Raw genomic sequence first — 18,572 nt, forward strand, 5'->3', positions numbered from 1 at the left:
GCATTTATAGAAACAAAAGTGTACCGACAATTTAAAAGGTGAAGGGAAAAAACAGTTTCTCCCAGATCTCAGTACAACCATGAGCTGATGTGGACTTTGGCTTAATAGTTTTCCTGAGACTGATCTAACTTTATAATCTTCTTCAGCCGTCATAAAAAAGTCCATCTGTTCTTTACACCGTCTCGTTACCCCCAAAAAGTGCATTAAACTTTGTGAGGTCCTGGTTTGGTGAGACAAAGACGCCCGTGTTGATCCCGACTCTCCCTTGGGTGCGCCCTCTTCTGGCTCCCGTTAAAACAGGTGCGCCTTTATACTCTCGCGAGATTTCAGAGAGCTTTCTCGCGTGTCCGCCATCCTTGGGCTTCCTTGCAGAAGGGCACAGAGAGGCCGAAAGCAGGCTGCCCGGTGGAGCTACAACTCGGCACTTTCTTCTTCAAACATGCTGTCCAGGCTCGTATTAGTTTCAGGTACGGACCAATCTAGGTTTTGAAACGCTAACAAATCTAATCCAGATGCGATTCAACCAAACAGTCAAGCAGGAGAAGTAAAAGTTTAAGTGAACGTGAAGGGTAAAGTGAAGGCCGCACATTGAATGAGATGCATGCTAATGCTAACTGTAGGCAACAAGGGAGGCATCTGCTCTTAAACATTTGTTCTGAAACTGGAGCAGCAAAAAACAACAAGCTTTCCTGTTCTGTCCAGACACCAGGCCCGGCGTGCTGAAGCCATAGTTAAAGGGTAAACATAAACATAAACATAAATATAACGTTATCTCTGCACGCCTGCAAATGTCACCTTATTGACAGCTAGCCTTGTCCGGCTTTGAGCTCTTTACCTTTCTTGTCGGGCGAAACACCGCCGACCTAATCTGTCCTGTCCAAAAGGTTTAACTTGCCATTTAGTAGGTTTTGGTGAGGCCGATCTGACATTAACAGGGTTTTGCTGGCTTTTACAGTAAAGGTACATAAACGCTGTTTTGTATGATCAGCTGTGCTATTAGTCCTGTCCTTATGAAAGTTACAGTTCTAGATGTTTGCTGAAACAGTTTTTGAGGCAAAATTAATAAACTGGAAATAGAATCAACACATTAAGTTACTAAAAAAGTCGCACTCGTTGCAGCCGTTTTCTTTAAGTCATTGTTCTATTATTCAATTTTATGCAGCCAATTCCCTGAAGGGCAGTGGGCCTCTTGGAGCTGGGTAAGTATCTTCAGAAATTTTTGTATTTATTAATTCTACTATTATTATATACTACTGATTTTGGCACCAATGAAACATGTATTCCTGAAAACTAGTTCTTTTTTCCACGACAGCCTGATCCAGGCATCCCGTTCCCTGAAGACATCATCTCAGAGTCTGGCCCCACTGCCCCCTCTGCCAGAGAAAGGAGGCAAAGTCCGCCATGGCATCTTCCCAGAGGAGTTGTTCCAGCTCCTCTACCCCAAAACTGGAGTCACAGGTCTGTAGAAGAGATGGCCTCAGTAGATCAGCCACCTGTTGTTCGAACACAGGCAACAGTGCTAACCAACCACACCACTGTGCTAGCCTACACTACAACATTTAATGAGCAGATAAACATACCATTTAATAGAAAAGTTTGATCCAACTGAAAACCAAAACCTTTATCAAGAAAGGGCAAACAGAAAAGATATAAGCTTTTATTTAAGTATGTTTTGTAAGCAGACCTTGAGTTTTCTGGGAGTTTATAACCGATACATTGCCCAGGAACACTCACTGCTGCTTGTCCATTTTATGCCAAGTTAGCCTTAGATATGCTACAAAGTAAGGTGCAGTTGCACTAGAGAAAGAATGGGCTGTAGTCACTGACCCGCTGTATGAATTTGTCAGGGATTGTGTGTTTTTTGAAACTTCAGCCTGCAGCTTACTGTGTTATCCCTCTGTGCAGTGTAGCTGCAGTGTTTCTCTGTAACATCACTATATTGGACAGGGGACTGGTATGTTTACAGTGTCTTTGCTCTCAGTGATGTGACATGAACAGTAATCATAAAATTTGCTGCAAATTTACTTTTGCCAAACCCAGTACACTGATCCTACAGGACCATTTCCCTTGTCTGTTAAATATTTAGCATTCATTTGATAAAACAATTTTAGGTTGTGTGTCATTGTCTTAGTGAACCTTTTGAATGCATTTTAACAGAATTGTGATAATACTGACTAGTGATAGATAATGATGGTTGTACGTTAGTTTTTTTTTTTATATACTAGAATTGTGTTTAGCGTTCTACTGAATATATTATTGCAGATAGTAGAAGTGTAATGTTAGGGTTAGGCTAACCCTAACCCTTAAGTTAGGTAAAAATTTAACGCAACCTTGGTTGCATTCATGGTTGACACAGGCTGCCTTTTTTTTTTTTTTTTTTTTATAAATATTCCCATTTAAAAACCCAGGGTCAGAGAAGTTTATTGCAGATGTGTTTTTCATGCTTTCAGAATTTTTTTTATCATCTCACTGAATGTCCAGATATCTTTCCTTTTGCAACCAGGACCTTACATGCTAGGTACTGGCCTCCTCCTCTACATGCTGTCCAAGGAAATCTACGTCATCAACCACGAGACCTTTGTTGCTGCCTCAATTTGCGGTGTCATCATTTTGGGTATCAAGAAATTCGGTCCCAGTGTTGCAGCTTATGCTGACAAACTGAATGAGGTACACAGTCAACCGTGTGTGTCTGTGTGTGTCTCTATCTATGGTTAATGTGTGGTACGTGTGGAAAACATGACTTGCTTTCAACAGGCTGCGGAGTTTCAATAGAAAGTTGTTGGTCCTCTTTAAACCTTTTGTATTTGTGTGTGTTTTTTCAGGAGAAAGTGGCTAAATTTCAGGAGGTGAAGGACGTTGCCATGTCCAGTCTGACTCAGGCCATTGAGGATGAGAAGAAGGAACAGTGGAGAGTAGAGGGAAGATCAATGCTCTTTGATGCTAAGAGGGTAGATATTTGCCCAGTATCTTATTGTTATACAAGACATACACAAGACAGCATGTTTAAATGACACCTAAAAAAAAAGTGGCCTTTTAAAGTACATGTAAACATGTTAGCTGAGTTGAAATTCAACTGAAAATTGTCGGACTAACACACCCAGATAATGCGATTGAAGGCAGATGTACTGCTGCATGTCTACGGACAATCGGACTGGAATCGGAGGAGGTCATTTACGCATGTGCCTAAGTTTCGTGCCAAGCTATGACCCGGAAGTCGACTGGCATTTAAAATGTAAATGCAAACATAGGAGGTCACACAAAAGCAGCCGGCTAACGTGGTGAAGTTGTGTACAAATTTACAAGGTGACTGACTGTCAGTCATCGTGCCAGTTTACCTCTGATTTGCTAACTTGCTAGCTCACTGGTGTTTGTTTCTTTCCACCCCTGTTGTGGTCTGTGATGTCAAAGGTCAATCAGAAGTGACCCATTACCTACAAGTCGAAAGAGTGCATATCGCCACCTATCATAGCGGAAGTGACATGATTTCACTCCTGTGCATATATACTGGCACAAGGGCAGAAGTCCGATGAGATGGCTTTATCGAGCTATAACCATAGCTCAGTTTAACTGCATGTAAACGTGCTTATCGTGACACCAGGTATTTGCCCTGGATCTCTTGACTCAGACTTCCAGGAGTTTAAGAGGTGTCATCTTCTAAACTTTGGCATTCACTGACCTCTAGTGGCAACAAGTTGAAATTGCATCATCACCACAGAGAAGCCAAAAAGCCAGCTATGATGTGAGGAGCTGGTACAAAATGATCTCTAGAGAAAAGCAAGAAGCCATAAATAAATAAATCCTTATTCAGATTTTGCCATTAAAAAATGTATCGTTGGCTCACGCTGTTGAATTTACTTATCTTTGTCAAAGAGCCTATTGGACAGAAACTGCGAATCAGCATATGACCTGTTTTGTTGCATTCTGATTCCACGTCCAGGTTTAATTGGTATTTGTTAATTGAATGTAAATATCTAATTTAACTTGCTTAAAAATAATATTTAAACCACCTAAATCTAGATGGCATTGACCCCTCCTCTCTCTTAGAACAATGCAGCCATGCTGTTGGAGACCAACTACAGAGAGAGACTACACATGGTGACCAATGAGGTGAAGAGGCGCTTGGACTACCAGATCGCCCTGCAGCATCTCCACCGCAGGATGGAGCAGGAGCACATGGTCAACTGGGTCGAGAAGAGCGTTGTTGGCAGCATCACTCCACAGCAGGTTAGTTTGTAATTTCTGCCTCCAGCTCAGTGAAGTTTGTCAATGTGGATATGGAATCTCTGTTTTTCCAGAAAATTTAGTTTTGAATTTTTCATCCCAGGCTTGATTTTGAATAAATACTTTCATCAGGGTCAACAAATTTTGATTGTACATAGGCCAATCTTTCTGAGTACTAACTACAGACAGTAACCAAGTGAAGAAAAAGCTATCAAAGTGTCTCATTGTGTAATTTCCACGTGGACCAAGTTTTCTCTGGCAGCAAGTTTCTTTTAATCTTTTTCAGCTACTCATCTGTGCCTCTTGGCTGCTGAACAGATTACTCAGGAGGTGTTTCTGTTTCAGTGATGGGAGAGACTTTGGCTTACGTTTTACACTTCATGAATTTATATTTCCTCTCTGGCAGCAAAGCATGTTATTTCACCCAGCTGTCAGCTGTTAAAATATCTCTTGGGCTGACTAACTCTCAAAGACAGACTCTGCAGCCAACCAGAATAAAGATTATGCTTTAATTTCTTATCTATATTTGAAAACGCACAGGTTTACTTATATTCAATTACATGACAGCTATTGCATTATGAGTTGTAAAAAAATTGAAGCTTTTGTAGGAGGTAAAGAAATAGATTCACAATAGTAAAATTATATTCATCATGCCATTCACTGACCTTTGACCCTGCTTTCCTCCAGATGAGACTTCAGGGCTTCACATCTCTTTTTCTGCTTTTCAGGAGAAGGAGAGCATTGCCAAGTGCATCACAGACCTGAAGGCTCTGGCCAAGGCCACTCAGGCTAAAGCGACAGCCTAAACTGCCCAGTCTTCAGAGAAGGCTTTAACCTCTAACCCCAACACACTGAGCTAAGACCAGACATTCTTTTTCTTCAGACAATAAACTATTGTCTCTGTCAATGTTATGGGTGTGTACAGTATTTACACGTCAGCTGATAGTAAAATAAATGATTGTCTTATTCAAACCCCCTGACTGTTTGCATGTTTACTTGCTTTGGACACACTAAACTTATATAAGCTGTTATAGTTTCTTGGTGACGTTTTGTTTGCGGAACAAACCTATAAAGTCAACATTTTACAATCATGATAGGTTATATTTAAACCAGATTTCCTAGCTAAGACCTTTGATCCCTCTAAAGGAGATGTTGTAAAGCTTTTCTAAACCTTTGGACTCAGTGAGCCACAGAATTGCTGCCTGCCGTCATTCCTCAAATAATAACCTTCAAATTACAAGTGAACCCATCCCTGTGTCTCTGTACCTCCCATCACATCATTGAACTTTGAACCTGATGGCTCCAAGCAGGAAGTTGGAGGACATTTTTTTTTTTCACTACAGCCTCTGTGAAGACTAAATGCTTTCTGCTGTCAGAGGTGTTACTGGATCTATTTGAAAGGAAGGAATGACAACACTGGAGTAGAGCTAACACTGACAGGTGACAACTGAATTGATCAGTTTCGTGCAGGTGAGATGATCATAGTTTTTAGTAAGGCGGTTTGAGGTTCTGACAGGTGGTGGTGTGTAATTTACGAAGGGAAATGTTTGCTCTTTTATAGAATGGGTGGTTTTTGTCGATAGATCACAAATGCTACGTTGTGTATAAAAAAAAAAAAGATACATTTTTAAACTTTACTAATGTGATTTGCTGCTCCATTTTTCTACGATAGGCTCGATTTACTTAATAATCTATTCATAAATGATCAACTAAAAATCAAAAGTCATAATGGTTTTCCAGATCCAAGTTCAGTCAGATGGTAAAGTTATAAAGACTGTTAGTGGTTTTTTGTCAGTTTAAATCTTGATTTTATTATATAATAAAGGTCTCGTTGTGTAATAACTGAACTTCTTCATATAAAGGGTTTATTGTTGATTTTATTCCATAAAACAAGTTTGTTCAAAATGTAGTTGAACAGTAGCACAAGTAGGAAACACACCTGTTCAATTGCAGAAAGTTTGAACTTTTAAACACTGGCCACACCAGAACGGCTATCATTGAAGCAGTAAAACGGACAAAGTTTTTTACCAATACTGAATTTTATCGCCTTTAAATCAAAATATTAATTTATAAGAGAAAGAATGTTTTTTTTTTTTTAAATAAAGGATAAGAATCTGCTAATATCTGAAATAAATACTTCACCATAGTAGTGATAATACGAACACAGGTTCTACAACACCAAGTCTCCACATTAAATGTGTAATTGGATATCATGTATTGTGTCATAGAGAATAATCTTTTCTTTCAGAACGGAGCTTCTGAGATGCTGAATGATCTGAAGGTTTAGTTCATCGAAAAAAAAAAAAAAAAAAGTCAGACACTGTTTGAAAATGTATGGAAACAGTGGCCCCTTCACCTACTCCCCAAGGTTAGTGAAACATAACTAGCAGTTTCGTTGGTCTTTTGTTAATAATGTCACTGTTGTAAATTCATTAAGCCACTTGAGGACAATGTCTTCACAGTACTCTATACACCTGTTAACACCCTTTCACATAAAACAGGGCTGTGATGTAACTGCTGTTCCTTTGGCTTGTGTACTGTGGGTCACTTATCTTCAAGTTGCTATAACAACAGTTTAGAAATATGCAAGCCTTCGAGGCTGGACACAGCTATGAATGTGTCCCACCTAGTATGATAAGTTATCTTTTATTGCCCCTCAGGGGTTTCTCACAGGAGGACCTCCCTCAGCAGAGGCGACCTTTCCAACAAGAAGAGCTCAAAGGTGCGCCGCTACAGAGAAATGGCATGACCAGACCCAGTGGAAGACACATATACAGTATGTCAATAAAGAAAATGACATCACACTTTTGTCTGACTGTATTAAAATTGTACTTTTTGACATTATCATTGACATTTGACAAACCACACTGTTCTTAACATCAGTGCAGAGGAAGGAGTACTCTGAGTTGCTAAACAAAAAACAAGAAAACTTTCATGCCAGAGTGGAGGTAAGTGAAACATTGGTACCAATAAATGTATATGAATACATTCAGCTCTGTTCATGACCTCACATCGACCCCACAGCATCTGTTCACCTGTGAGCTGGACGGCCGGGAGCTGAAGACAGTGGACAACTGTGTGGCCAAGCTCAAGAGGCTGCATGCCAAAAGTCGTCTGTGGCCCCAGGAGATGATCATGGACATCCAAGGAGGATACTTACTGCTCAGCGACATTGAGACCAAGGTATTTTCCAGAAAAATGATTTAGAAAGTCTTCCAAGAGGCCCTAAGTCAGATATTAGACCTGTCCACCACTGATATGTCAGGGTCAGTGGTTTTAAGTTCACTAATATCAGAAGTATAAATTTTAATTGAATAAATAATTAAGAAAAATATTCTGAGACTAAAATATGCATAAGTATCAGTGCACAACTGTTCTAACTAGGGCTAAAATGTCTGCATTCATATGCTCTTAACTGATAAAGATAAAACCTATGAAGAGCTACAATGGATGAAAGAAACCTGACATCAATGAACCCAATCTTATTTAGGTCTAGGTCTTTCTCTCACTATTGTATTTTTTAAAATTTATTTTGTTGTTTTTTTCCATGTCAGTTAAATTCACAGGGCAATTTTTCTAAATGCCTTTTTACTGTACACTGAGTCTTTTTCTATTGATCGTTAACTTCTTATACTCACTTTTCATTTCCTTGTGGATCAAATGTTTCTTCGTTTCAATCTGATTTTCAAGACAGAGCTGGAGGCACTGCCTTTGAGTGGCATTAAGCAAACCAAAGCTGTACTGGACAGCTGTGCCTACAATTCCCTGCTGACAATAACTGTACAGACGCACAACAAACCTGGCCCTCAGGTTTTCATGTTCCAGTGTGAGGAGACCGGGGTGAGTCACATGTCACCGCAACCATCAGCGAACTTAACTTTAGCCTCCTGACAGGATCCAGAGACTTGAGGTAGTGTTGGCCATGTTGGAGAGTGGGATCACTTATCATGGACACAGCTATTTGGTTTTGTTGTTTTGTTTTGTTTTTTAAATGAGTTTGATGTAAATCAGGTCTGTTTTACCAGGCGCCGATCATCAAGGGTGATCTGGATCAAGCAGTTCGGAGAGCAGATGGTGCTGTGGAGCTGGGCCAAGCGAAAAATGACACAAGGTGGAGCAGCACGTCTGAATTTCAATAAACCTAAAATCTCATTTATGAGAGAGCGGACATTTAGAAAAAAAAAACAAAAACAAAGCTACATCCATTGACTGCTGCCTGTTGATGATTTCAGGGCTAGTTTCTGGCAGGCTGGGCCTCGACCTGTACTTCGAGAAAATACCCCTCCACCACATGATCCCCTGCCCCCACAGTGGGGCAGCAGAGAGCAAGGTATATTTGAAAACACTGGAAACTCCCCTCAATTTGAACAGCTGTGCTCACCAACAGCTGATGTTCTTAGTTTCCTCAAACATCTCACCAGTCCAAGGTAGTGATGTGTGAAGATAAGAGAAGTTGAAAACTAACCTCCAGGGCTGAGGTTATATCAATGCTTACCGACCAACTCTTTTCTCCATTTGACTCAGAGAGTATGCCTATCCCACGGGTGAGCGTCCCACCTGATTTTCATAACTCGCAGAGCAGCCCCAATGTCCTTCCTGAGCAAAGAGATACAGAGAGGAACCTGGTCAGTGCTGTTGCTATTTACATAAAATGGTGAACTACATCATCACTTAATAGTCACAAACACCAACCACTGTTTTCGCAGCAAGGGAAACATGATGGTTTTTAAAAAGGTCTGCTCATATTTTATTTCTTGCATCTATCTGTCGACAGGACATATTAAACCATGTTGTTGATGATTTGGAGATCTTCCTGGCCAAAGTGTATGAGGCAGCAAATACAACTCCACCTCAAAGGCAAACGAGTGCAAAGAAAAATATGTTCAGGAAGAAAAAATCAAATAAAAGTGGTAATATTCCCAGTTTATGAAAAAGAAGTACAACAACCTCTTACTGGTACAGAAATGAATATAAACATTAAAGCTGTCTTAAATGTATCTCTCCAGCAGCAACACCTCCCAGTCTGCCACCTTGGGAGGAATATACATCCTGTCTCCAGAAAATCAAATACGGATTGAATCTGCTGGTAAACTCAACTTCAACTCTTTAAATGTCTCCACACAGGACATGTTGTCCTTGGTGGTTATAGGAGGAATAGTGTTGATGGATGGTGTGATTGGCTGAAATGCTCTTTTGTACATCCCAGGGCCAGCTGAATGGGTCTGAGATCTACCCCAGTGTTACAGATTACGTCCACATCTTCTTCAACATTTTACAAACGGTGAGCTCCTGCAGCTGTGGTTCTTTTATTTTTATTTGATATTCTCATCTTTGACAGTAAATGTCAAGTTTCTGAAAAATACTGTCAGAATGCCGATTTCACAGACGTGATGGACGCTGTAGGGGTGGGGTCAGGCACAATGAGACACCAACAAAGAATCCATCTCAGTTTGATTTATTTGCACTCCTCTTCTTAAAGGTATTGTGTGTATAGAGCAACCAAGTGGAGGCTGACAACAATCAATGCTGGTTACTTATCAAAACAGAGTTAGAAATAAAGTTCTACATTAATCAATTAAAGCAAACATATTGGCATCATAACTGTAGCAGTACACAAATCATACTAGTCAAATTCCAAAAAAAGTTCCAACATCAAGTTAGTAAATGTCAAATTAATAAGGAACAAAGAAACTTTAAATCTACAAAGTCAAACAATTAATGTCAGAGAAGCCCAGCAATCTGCTGCAAGACGCACACCTGAACTCACTCAACTATTTATCAGCTCAGAGGGAGCTCCTCCTCTTCCTGATCCCAACCTGCTCTTCACAACATTTTGTTTCACAGATCGTGCCTCAGTATCCTGAAGACATGCCTCTCACTGTGGTCTCTCCCCTGCTGATTGAGTCAGCCATCCAGCTGCTCAGCCAAGTTGTCAGCCCAGAAGAGGACCGCCTGTGGATTTCTCTGGGAGACCCCTGGAACATCCCCAGGTAGGACAACCTTTAGAAGCCTCACACAGCTGGTTACCTTCCTACACACAGCACAGCTGACAGGCCTCAACTGGTCATAGTTCACCCTGCATTCAGAGAAATGGTAGATAATTGTAAATTTACAATATAGCTGATAATAATTTGATGAATTTCTTAGTTTGGAATAATGTAGTGGATGAATTATACTTTCATCCCATAATTATCAAAACATGAAAACGACAAATCCAGCTTCACTTTCTAATAACTTCTCCAAGGGACTTCTTTTCTTCTGCATTTGTGGGAGGGAGTCGCTGAACCAAAAGTCCATTTATCATCTTGATTAATATTCCTAGCTGCAGTTTAATGGGAAATACATTTGTTGATGTATTACTGTAGCTGCACCACAGAACACTGAAACATTAATCATTACAACCCAAGAAGTGTTTTAGTCATTGAGGCCCTCATTCAAGATCCACTTAGAGAACAACTTGACACTCTGGGAGGAACACTTGTTCCCTGAGTTAGACTAGAAGATATCAACGTCATTTTAATGTCAGTCTGTAAAACATCAAATCACTAACCTCCCTCAGTCTGGTGAATGTGTCTGGCCCACAGACATGCATATATGGCCCAAATTCCCAATTTCCCACTTTGTATGCAAATTAATTAAAAACATGAGACACAATGTTTTATTCATGAGATTTTGTGGTACTTGCGGATTGATTTTATTTATTTATTTTTGGCCTTTTGGACAGAGCATGGCTTGCGGTTTCTTTTTGTTAGCTAGGTTTAGGCTAAGCTAAGCAAACCAGATGTCAGTTTTATATTTACCACGCAGACATGAGTGAATTTTCATATCTAACACTTGGCAAGAAAACAGTAAACACGCCTTCCCTAAATCATTGCTGATATGTTGTCACCTAACCCTCAAACTAGCGACTGCTGCTCCCCCCGGACTGATACAGGAAATGCATCATGAACTCAACTTCAGCTGAGTGTGGTTTTGTATTTACCTGACAGTTTCCTGCACTCTTGTGATGTCACAGGTCTAACTGGGTGCATGGTGATGTGCCACCTTACATCCCTGTCTTCTATAATGGCTGGCAGCCGCCTCCCCCATCACAGACCCCTCCTAACAGCGGTCCACCGAGCAGGAGCAACAGTCAGCGCTTCCCGTCTGGCAGACCCAATGGACAAATAAATGAGGTTGAACTGTACCCATACATCTACTCACCTTCAGGGTTTCTGTAACCTTGACCAAGAATGATGAAACCACTATGGCATCAAAGTCTCCTGACCAGAGATATACCCACTACATTGCCCATAACTGAGAAAGAGTGTCCACAAAAAGGGCTGAGCAGCTGCTGCAACCATAGCGCTTCTCTTTCAACACCATTTGAACACATCTACAGGTTTTACCTGACCTGCAGATAGCCCAAATTAAACTGTGGTGTTCGCAGCTTTCAGCTTTAGCAATGTTTGGCGATGTCTCGATGGTTCCTGAGCAGGAAGTGCAGCTCATGCACTCACACTCATGCAGCTGTTGTTTTTCCACATTTGATTTTCAGGACCTCAGTAGCTATTGTTCAGCAACTGCACACACTCTCTCCCTGCCTGATGAGTTTGGAATAGTTGAACTCTTAGAACCATTATGCATCAAAAAGGATTTGCCATGCCTGTTATAAATATAATCACTGTTAAAATTAGAAAATCAGTCTTCAATAAATTTCAATATAACTTGAAACATCCAATTTCTCCTATGAAACTATAACACAACTGTTGTACTCACTCAACATTGTCATGTATTTTCTGCCGTTTACAGCCTGTGACCAACAGTCCATGGGCTTCACCAGCACCATCACGGTAGGTGTTATTACTCAGCAGTAAACAGAGCTTCACGATCAGTTGTGGAAACATTTGATGACTGAGAACTCATTATCCTTTGTTTTGGTCAAAATGTATGTCCGCTGCTGTCTCAGCTCCAATGAGGCTCCACTACACATGCGCGTCATATACAACTTCATGGCCAGAAACAACCAGGAGCTGAGTGTTATGAAGGGTGACACAGTTCAGGTAAGACAAGGGGGGAATAAAATCATCAAAAATAGAAATATTCTTCTATTGCTGCAGTGCAAACAGGTGGAGCCAACGTCTGGGTTGTTTAAATCTTCACATGCTGCACTGTTCTGGTACACATGTCCATGTTGCCTTTTCTTTTTACAGGTAATTCAGAAATCCAAGCAATGGTGGCTTGTTCGTAATGCCCGTCAGGAGGAAGGAAACGTTCCTCAGAATGTTTTGGAGCCAATTACAAGTGCTGGGCCAACAGAAGAGCCAATGGTGAGCCAAGTGACTGATGAATCTGCTACTTAACCTAATTGTCAGACTTCATAAACAGCAGTTTATTCCTTTTCAAACGCAGTGGGAGACACGAGGCTCAGGGACTTTGGACATGTCCTCCACCTCTGCAGAAGTCAAAGCCTGGCTCCAGTCCAAAGGTTTCTCCAAAATGTGAGTTACATGAGCTAAAGCACAAAGACTTCCAAGTTGTCCTTAGTGTGAAAGGCAATGAATTGCGATATTCTGTTTTATGATTTCACATGAGCAGAACAGTTGCCAGTCTCGGAGTGTTGAATGGCAAACTGCTCCTGGGGATGTCTAAGGATGAGATAAGGGCTGTGTGTCCAGAGGAAGCAGGCAAGGTCTTCTTCCAGCTTCAGGCCATCAAATCAGCCATTGCAGTAAGTAACACTTCACCTGATCCACAAACACGCTCATAACCAACTGCAACACGAGTTATATTTATTTCTGTTCTCTCCTTTCAGCTCGCCAGTGAACCATCAGGCATGTACAATGGACACTACTGACAACCGATTTAACGGCACTTTCACTTTCCATCCACAGATTATAGTGAGTGTAATAGAGAGTAGTGGGGTGAAATTTCATTGTCATAAATTTAACATGAATGGCTTCTTTCAGCATGAATGAACTTGCATTACATACTGTTAGTGTTTTTAGGGAATGAAAGTTATTTTGACATGTATGACCAGAAACAATTACCTGGAATTTCTTTTACTCATTTTAGTAATTTCTAAACTGTTCAAATGATAAAAATGAAATGTATGCATAAATTTATGTTCTATTCTTGTTATGACTATTAAACCATACTGAGCTTTTTTTAATAGCTACATCTAAAATACATATTCTTCAGCTGTATTACTTTTTTTTAGTTAATGTCCATTAAGATGTACATTTTTGTACAGGCACAAATGTTTGAAATCAAAATGAAACAGTTATTCAAGGATTATTTAATCTATCAAAAAATTATAATTTCAAATGTAATAAAAAAAAAAAATTAAGTGCTTGAAATCAAATGTTCTTTTCTTTATACAAAACTGCAAATATCAACCTTGGGGATTAAAGGTCATGAAATCAAAACAACCAAGCTGCAAACGGCTTATAAAAAGTCAAACAGTAAAGACTGAACTCTTCTGTAGCTCAGAATTTAAGGTTAAGTCAGTTGCATTTGTGAATATTGCTTCATTTTCACAATTGTGCGAAGGTGCTATGTCATTTATTCTTTCTTGTTTCCCCATTTGGCCATCTTGTTGTTGACAGGAGTCTTCATGAATCTCTCTGACTTCATGTATGCTGCAATCTGCTCCAGAGCCTGTGATGATGATTTACAACACCATTTAAAGAAAAATACTTTTCACATGCATGTCACTATAAACATGCCAAGGCCATCCATCCCTGACATACAGACACTGTGATAACTATAACAACACAGGGGACGATAAAAAGGTGCAAGGCTTTACATTTCCAGACACAGCATTCAGTGCTAAGTGTTGGATGTGCTGTTGACGCTTCTTACCTCAAAACGGTCTAAAAGATCTTTGAGGTTCTTGAAGTCATCCAGACACGTGGGTTGAAACATCCTGTGCTGATCCAACAGCTCGTACATAAGGAAGTCCACGAATGTGATCTGTTGTAAAGAAAAGTTTTACTGAACATGTCAAAGCCAGCATTAAGGATTGTACTACAATTTATAGCTGCAGTAATCAAATGGATACATGCAATGCCAAAGCTAATTGTAAAAAACCCAGATAAAATTATCCAAGTTCTTCCTCAGCTATATCAGGCTTTAGCACCTGAAGAAGCTCATCGTATCATCATCTGTCACCATCATCTCCCAGCATCTGAATATTTCTCAAAAGATGAATTCTAGTGTTGCTTTGTGTTGACAAGATGTGCAAACTTTGCAAAGAACTTTGCATATCAACCTTCAAATCAAACCATCAACATTGTGTGGTTCTTCATCTCGTCATGTTGCTTTAGCCCAAAATATGTATTTCTGCAGCACAAAAAATGTGACTGGGTCTGAAATATGTAAGCTCCAGTCTGGAAGGTGAAAAACCTTGTTGCCAGCAAACCAATTCCTGTCTCCCAAGAAAGCTGAGAACTGCTCCAGGGTTTTTGGCAGCATTTCAAGGTATGCTGGCTTCATCTTGTCCTAATGTCAAAAAGGCAACAATAGCGTTAGCAGAGATTTAAAGGTGCAAAATGACATTTAGCATTGCTTGTCTTTTCATGTAGAACTCACAAAGTCAGTGTAGCAAAGTCTCACAAAGCCGTTTCTGAAATCCATTGCCTGGTTTTCCAAGATGTCCACGCGGATCTTCTCCTCCTCAGTCTCTCCGCCTGTTAAGAGTCAGGTTTTAGGATTGCAAGACTGAGATGATACTCATGCTCTGACTGTGGTGTATTTAAAAACTTCAACTGAATGAATCAATGAAAATATTTGTAAACCTTTGCAAAACAAAATATTAATTTTTAATTCAACACAATACTTACACATATTGTGCTTACGAGCAATGTATCTCATGATAGCATTGCTCTGGACTATCTTCCTGTCTTCATCCTCCAGGTAGGGCAACTATGGTGAAACGTTCATAATGCAATCATTATTAGTTAATATTTTATATTTGCCAAATTTGTAAAGCAATTTTCGCTGATTAAAATACTCAGTCAAAAGGTTAAATCTCACTTACGTTGGGAAAGTCCATTCCAAGTTTTTGCTTTTCATCAAACCAGCAGCTTTTATCATAGTTTGGAGCTGTGTTAGAACATATTAAATGAATAAGTAGGTAAGCTGTGCAGACACTTGCACCACTTCTTTGGTTATAATTACAACATCTCTTTTTCTGTTAGTTGAAAAGATAAGTTACCTTCCCCACAGACATAAAACTTGTCTTCGTACTTGGTGCCAGTGTACTCCAGCAGCAGTCGGATGGGCTGAGCGAGCTGCACATATGTTAAAAAAACAAAACAAATGGAAGAGATGCTGGTGGCCTTTTAGCTCTTATATCAACACAGTTGACGTCTGAGGATTACACATGCGTAAAAACTGACGGCATGCATTCACCTTCTTACTCCCATTCCTGGATTCCCAGATGAGAAATTTATCATTTCACCCTTATCATTGCCTAATGCAAAACTACAGGGCATCCACAAACACAGGCTCTGAGAGGTTAAATGATCAGTTAGACATTTCCCACAGATTTCCAAATGTTGAGTTTTGTTAGGCTGTCATTGTCTTACATAATTTAAACAATTTAACATGATTTTATGTCTTGACAACGTAACCTCGTATTCTAAATATGCATCAACTGGACGCCACAAAACAAAAAAACTCAGTACAATCTAGCCGTGTGCACACCTTTTAACAGCATTCAGGGTTTCTACAAATATAAGATGGCTAAACATAATGTATTGATGTTTATCATCAAATTCCTGTCACTCTTTCCCAGCTGTAATATTATATTTCTTACTATTCACATCAATCATGGATAAAGATCATAAGCAAACAAAAAGATGACATTAACTTTACTGTGATGGCAGACTTGATTTTTGGATTTATTTCCAACTAATTCTTTCTTTTTTCTCAGCTTTACAAAAAAAAAAAAAAAAAAAAACACGCTCAGATTGCATATGAAAATGGGGGTAGACACTGGACTGAAGACTAGGAACAGAAGGTGCCTTCATCTATTGACAATCAGGGTATTAATCCAGTATTTGTAAAAAGAACTGAATTTGGGTAGATGTTAGTGTAAAAATGGCTTTAATTCTCACTTCAGTGAAAGTTTTGCGAATTTGTTAAAGGTCTCCCTCTTTAAAGATGTATTTGACTCAACATGTTAATTTCTTAAAAACATGTTCTCACTTAGAGGACAATAGACAAATTGTGGTGTGACTGCTGTGTGACTCACTGACTACCATAAAACAGCAGGCCACCTTCTCCTACTACTAGCTTTTCTTCTGGCTTTGACGGTCGTGACCAACTCACTGCCAACAAATTATTTATACCATTTATCAAAATCACAATAAAGTGTTGCTGAGCTAAAACATTTTACAGTTAGCTGATAAAATTATTGCAGACAAAATTTAAGACCTCTTTCTTCATTCACTGAAATTAAGTGCTTTTTAACCTGCACATGAATTAACTAGTGATTATTTTAGGATATTTCACTTAAATCTGACATCTGTTAAAAGTTGCCTGGCAGATTGATCTGTGGAATCCCACAATGTAAATGATAAGTTATTTTGCATTACTTGAACTGGGCATGTGACACGTTTGAGCTCTGGACCCCCGGTTTCATTCTAGTGCTGGGCGGTATACCGTTTCGTACCAAAAACCGGTTTTTATATTTGTCACGATATGAATTTTTCAGATACCGCCAACAGTGGTTAAACAGCCTAAACAGGTCCAAAACGCAGCGTGTTGGTAAATTGTTTCACAGTGGACCCTTTTCATTGCTGTGCTGCTAAACACGCATCGAGTTGCTGAGCGTGGTGGACCTGGATAGAGAAAGCTCTGAACGAGCTGTAGCAGAAGAACTTTTTCATTTAATGCAAAAGTGGTGGAGCTGAAGTTGTCGCTAGAGGTGGTAACCCTTGCAATTTGCTGCTCCACCTTAGCCGCAAACATGCATTGGAGTACAACACTTCTTTGTCAAAGTCTGAAAAATGTGTTAAACAAAAAGGTTCTATATTTTCACTGCAACTGCCATATGCTTCCTTCACTACTTTAGTTCCACCATCTGAAACCAGACTATGGCTGTCCAACAGATTTATGAGGCTACACATTAGAATATTATAGTTTATACCAACATATCTGTTGGATGTTTTGCATCAGAGATAGAAATTATATCATGTAAATATGAGGATACTTAGATACACGTAAAATGTTGGTGTATTTTGACTGCTTCATGCAATGCATGCGATTCCTTCCCTTCACAGTGCAAACCTGTAGGCTGTTAATACTTCTGCACAATGCACAATAGTCATGGCCACGGATTGGAACAGGCTGTTCTTAGCCAATAAGCAGTAAATCTCTCAATCAGTGAAAACACCGTGATACAGGATTTTGTTTCATTCACTGGTTTCGGCTTCATTCGGCCTAAATGTAACAGCACCATGACTCCGCCAACAAGGCTCTTCTGGAGAAAGCAGCCATGTTGGTTGGAAGCGAGCTCGTGCAGCTGGTCCGACTGTGACGTTGACCTCGGTTCAAAAGTTGCCGGCTGCAGCGCGTGCACGAAGGGTCGCCATTTACGTTATTAAACACGTTATTTAATAGGCCGACGTTAAGCAGCACAACTTAAAGCGGTGCAGAAAAAACTGCGACCAGCGGCGACACAGAAACACAACTGGAGTCCGTCTGCAGGGACGGCGGCCGGACTTACCCCGCGGATGTCCCAGTAAACCAGCTTCATGGACATTTTCGGTGACTTTGGGGACCTTTTCGACGAGCTGGAGAAGCAGGACAGACAGCCCGGGAGGAGGCGGGAGGAGGCGGGAGGAGGGACGCGGTGGGCGGGGTGAGTCGGCTCTGACACCAGCTTAATGTCCGCAGGTTTAAAGGCCCAGCCGCGCTTCATACGGAACACGGTGGGATTTCAGTGGAAAAGTCACGAACGGGTCTACCATCGAAGACCGACATAAACCGACGGTCCTCGTTTTTTTTTTAGTTCCTCCGTAGTGTAAAGTTTACAGGTGAACGTCGACACCCTCTGATGTCTACTTTATGTCTGAGTGATGTCGTTTTGCCTTTTTGTCATGCAGCATGATGGTCGTGCAAGATGCAAGTCTGGGCTTTTCCATGACCCACAGATGAAATCAAAGTGTAAAAACTGAAAACCCACTAAAAGAATGTAGCAGGATTAACAGCATTAACTTTTTACTTAAGGCCACAGAGGAAGCTGTGCACAAGAAAAGTGGTTGACAAAGAAATATTTCATTAGAAATGGTAAAACACGATCAGCTCAAATCACACAAAGAGTGTGTGGCAGATTTGAAAGGTCTGGGAATCACTTTCCTTGT

The 18,572-nt window shown here is 40.2% G+C and overlaps 3 protein-coding genes across 5 annotated transcripts; 2 read left to right on the top strand and 1 right to left on the bottom strand.

Moving 5' to 3' along the window:
• The first annotated feature begins 350 nt into the window (after nt 1-350).
• atp5pb (ATP synthase peripheral stalk-membrane subunit b) lies at nt 351-5,201 on the top strand. Of its 2 annotated transcripts, XM_029506576.1 has the most exons (7): nt 351-467; nt 1,163-1,199; nt 1,313-1,458; nt 2,504-2,667; nt 2,823-2,948; nt 4,045-4,224; nt 4,950-5,201. In XM_029506576.1, the coding sequence occupies exons 1-7, from the start codon at nt 440-442 to the stop codon at nt 5,025-5,027; spliced, it is 759 nt and encodes a 252-aa protein (XP_029362436.1). In that variant the 5' UTR covers nt 351-439; the 3' UTR covers nt 5,028-5,201. The 2 variants fall into 2 exon arrangements, with proteins under 2 accessions (XP_029362436.1, XP_029362437.1); XM_029506577.1 differs by lacking the exon at nt 1,163-1,199 and having other exon boundaries at nt 440-473; nt 1,282-1,458.
• A 1,344-nt stretch (nt 5,202-6,545) lies between these two features.
• On the top strand, nt 6,546-13,526 carry eps8l3b (EPS8 signaling adaptor L3b). Its single transcript, XM_029506764.1, has 19 exons — nt 6,546-6,589; nt 6,882-6,997; nt 7,105-7,169; nt 7,246-7,404; nt 7,912-8,061; nt 8,247-8,332; nt 8,454-8,551; nt 8,746-8,846; nt 8,996-9,131; nt 9,228-9,307; nt 9,428-9,502; nt 10,066-10,211; nt 11,237-11,396; nt 12,013-12,053; nt 12,170-12,263; nt 12,414-12,530; nt 12,613-12,701; nt 12,799-12,931; nt 13,016-13,526. Exons 1-19 carry the CDS (start codon nt 6,552-6,554, stop codon nt 13,055-13,057), a joined length of 1,926 nt encoding a protein of 641 aa, XP_029362624.1. The 5' UTR covers nt 6,546-6,551; the 3' UTR covers nt 13,058-13,526.
• LOC115046415 (glutathione S-transferase Mu 3-like) lies at nt 12,972-18,048 on the bottom strand. 2 transcript variants are annotated; one of them, XM_029506765.1, is made up of 8 exons: nt 17,936-18,048; nt 15,419-15,494; nt 15,242-15,306; nt 15,045-15,126; nt 14,794-14,891; nt 14,608-14,703; nt 14,065-14,175; nt 12,972-13,860 (listed from the first exon to the last, which is right to left on the bottom strand). In XM_029506765.1, the coding sequence occupies exons 1-8, from the start codon at nt 17,969-17,971 to the stop codon at nt 13,765-13,767; spliced, it is 660 nt and encodes a 219-aa protein (XP_029362625.1). In that variant the 5' UTR covers nt 17,972-18,048; the 3' UTR covers nt 12,972-13,764. The 2 variants fall into 2 exon arrangements, with proteins under 2 accessions (XP_029362625.1, XP_029362626.1); XM_029506766.1 differs by lacking the exon at nt 14,065-14,175.
• Between the last annotated feature and the right edge of the window lie 524 nt (nt 18,049-18,572).

This window comes from Echeneis naucrates, chromosome 7 (genome assembly GCF_900963305.1).
Source record: "Echeneis naucrates chromosome 7, fEcheNa1.1, whole genome shotgun sequence".
Taxonomy (NCBI): Eukaryota; Metazoa; Chordata; class Actinopteri; order Carangiformes; family Echeneidae; genus Echeneis; species Echeneis naucrates.

Excerpts from the sequence above, each read along its gene's own strand:
- atp5pb (XM_029506576.1), top strand. The coding sequence starts at position 440 with ATGCTGTCCAGGCTCGTATTAGTTTCAG. Across the intron at positions 468-1,162 it reads CAGGCTCGTATTAGTTTCAG|CCAATTCCCTGAAGGGCAGT; the intron begins GTACGGACCAAT and ends AATTTTATGCAG. Across the intron at positions 2,668-2,822 it reads ATGCTGACAAACTGAATGAG|GAGAAAGTGGCTAAATTTCA; the intron begins GTACACAGTCAA and ends GTGTTTTTTCAG.
- eps8l3b (XM_029506764.1), top strand. The coding sequence starts at position 6,552 with ATGTATGGAAACAGTGGCCCCTTCACCTACTCCCCAAG. Across the intron at positions 8,333-8,453 it reads CAAGCGAAAAATGACACAAG|GGCTAGTTTCTGGCAGGCTG; the intron begins GTGGAGCAGCAC and ends TGATGATTTCAG. Across the intron at positions 12,264-12,413 it reads TGAAGGGTGACACAGTTCAG|GTAATTCAGAAATCCAAGCA; the intron begins GTAAGACAAGGG and ends TTCTTTTTACAG.
- LOC115046415 (XM_029506765.1), bottom strand. The coding sequence starts at position 17,971 with ATGTCCATGAAGCTGGTTTACTGGGACATCCGCGGG. Across the intron at positions 14,704-14,793 it reads GACTTTGCTACACTGACTTT|GACAAGATGAAGCCAGCATA; the intron begins GTGAGTTCTACA and ends TTTTGACATTAG. Across the intron at positions 13,861-14,064 it reads ATCTTTTAGACCGTTTTGAG|GCTCTGGAGCAGATTGCAGC; the intron begins GTAAGAAGCGTC and ends TCATCATCACAG.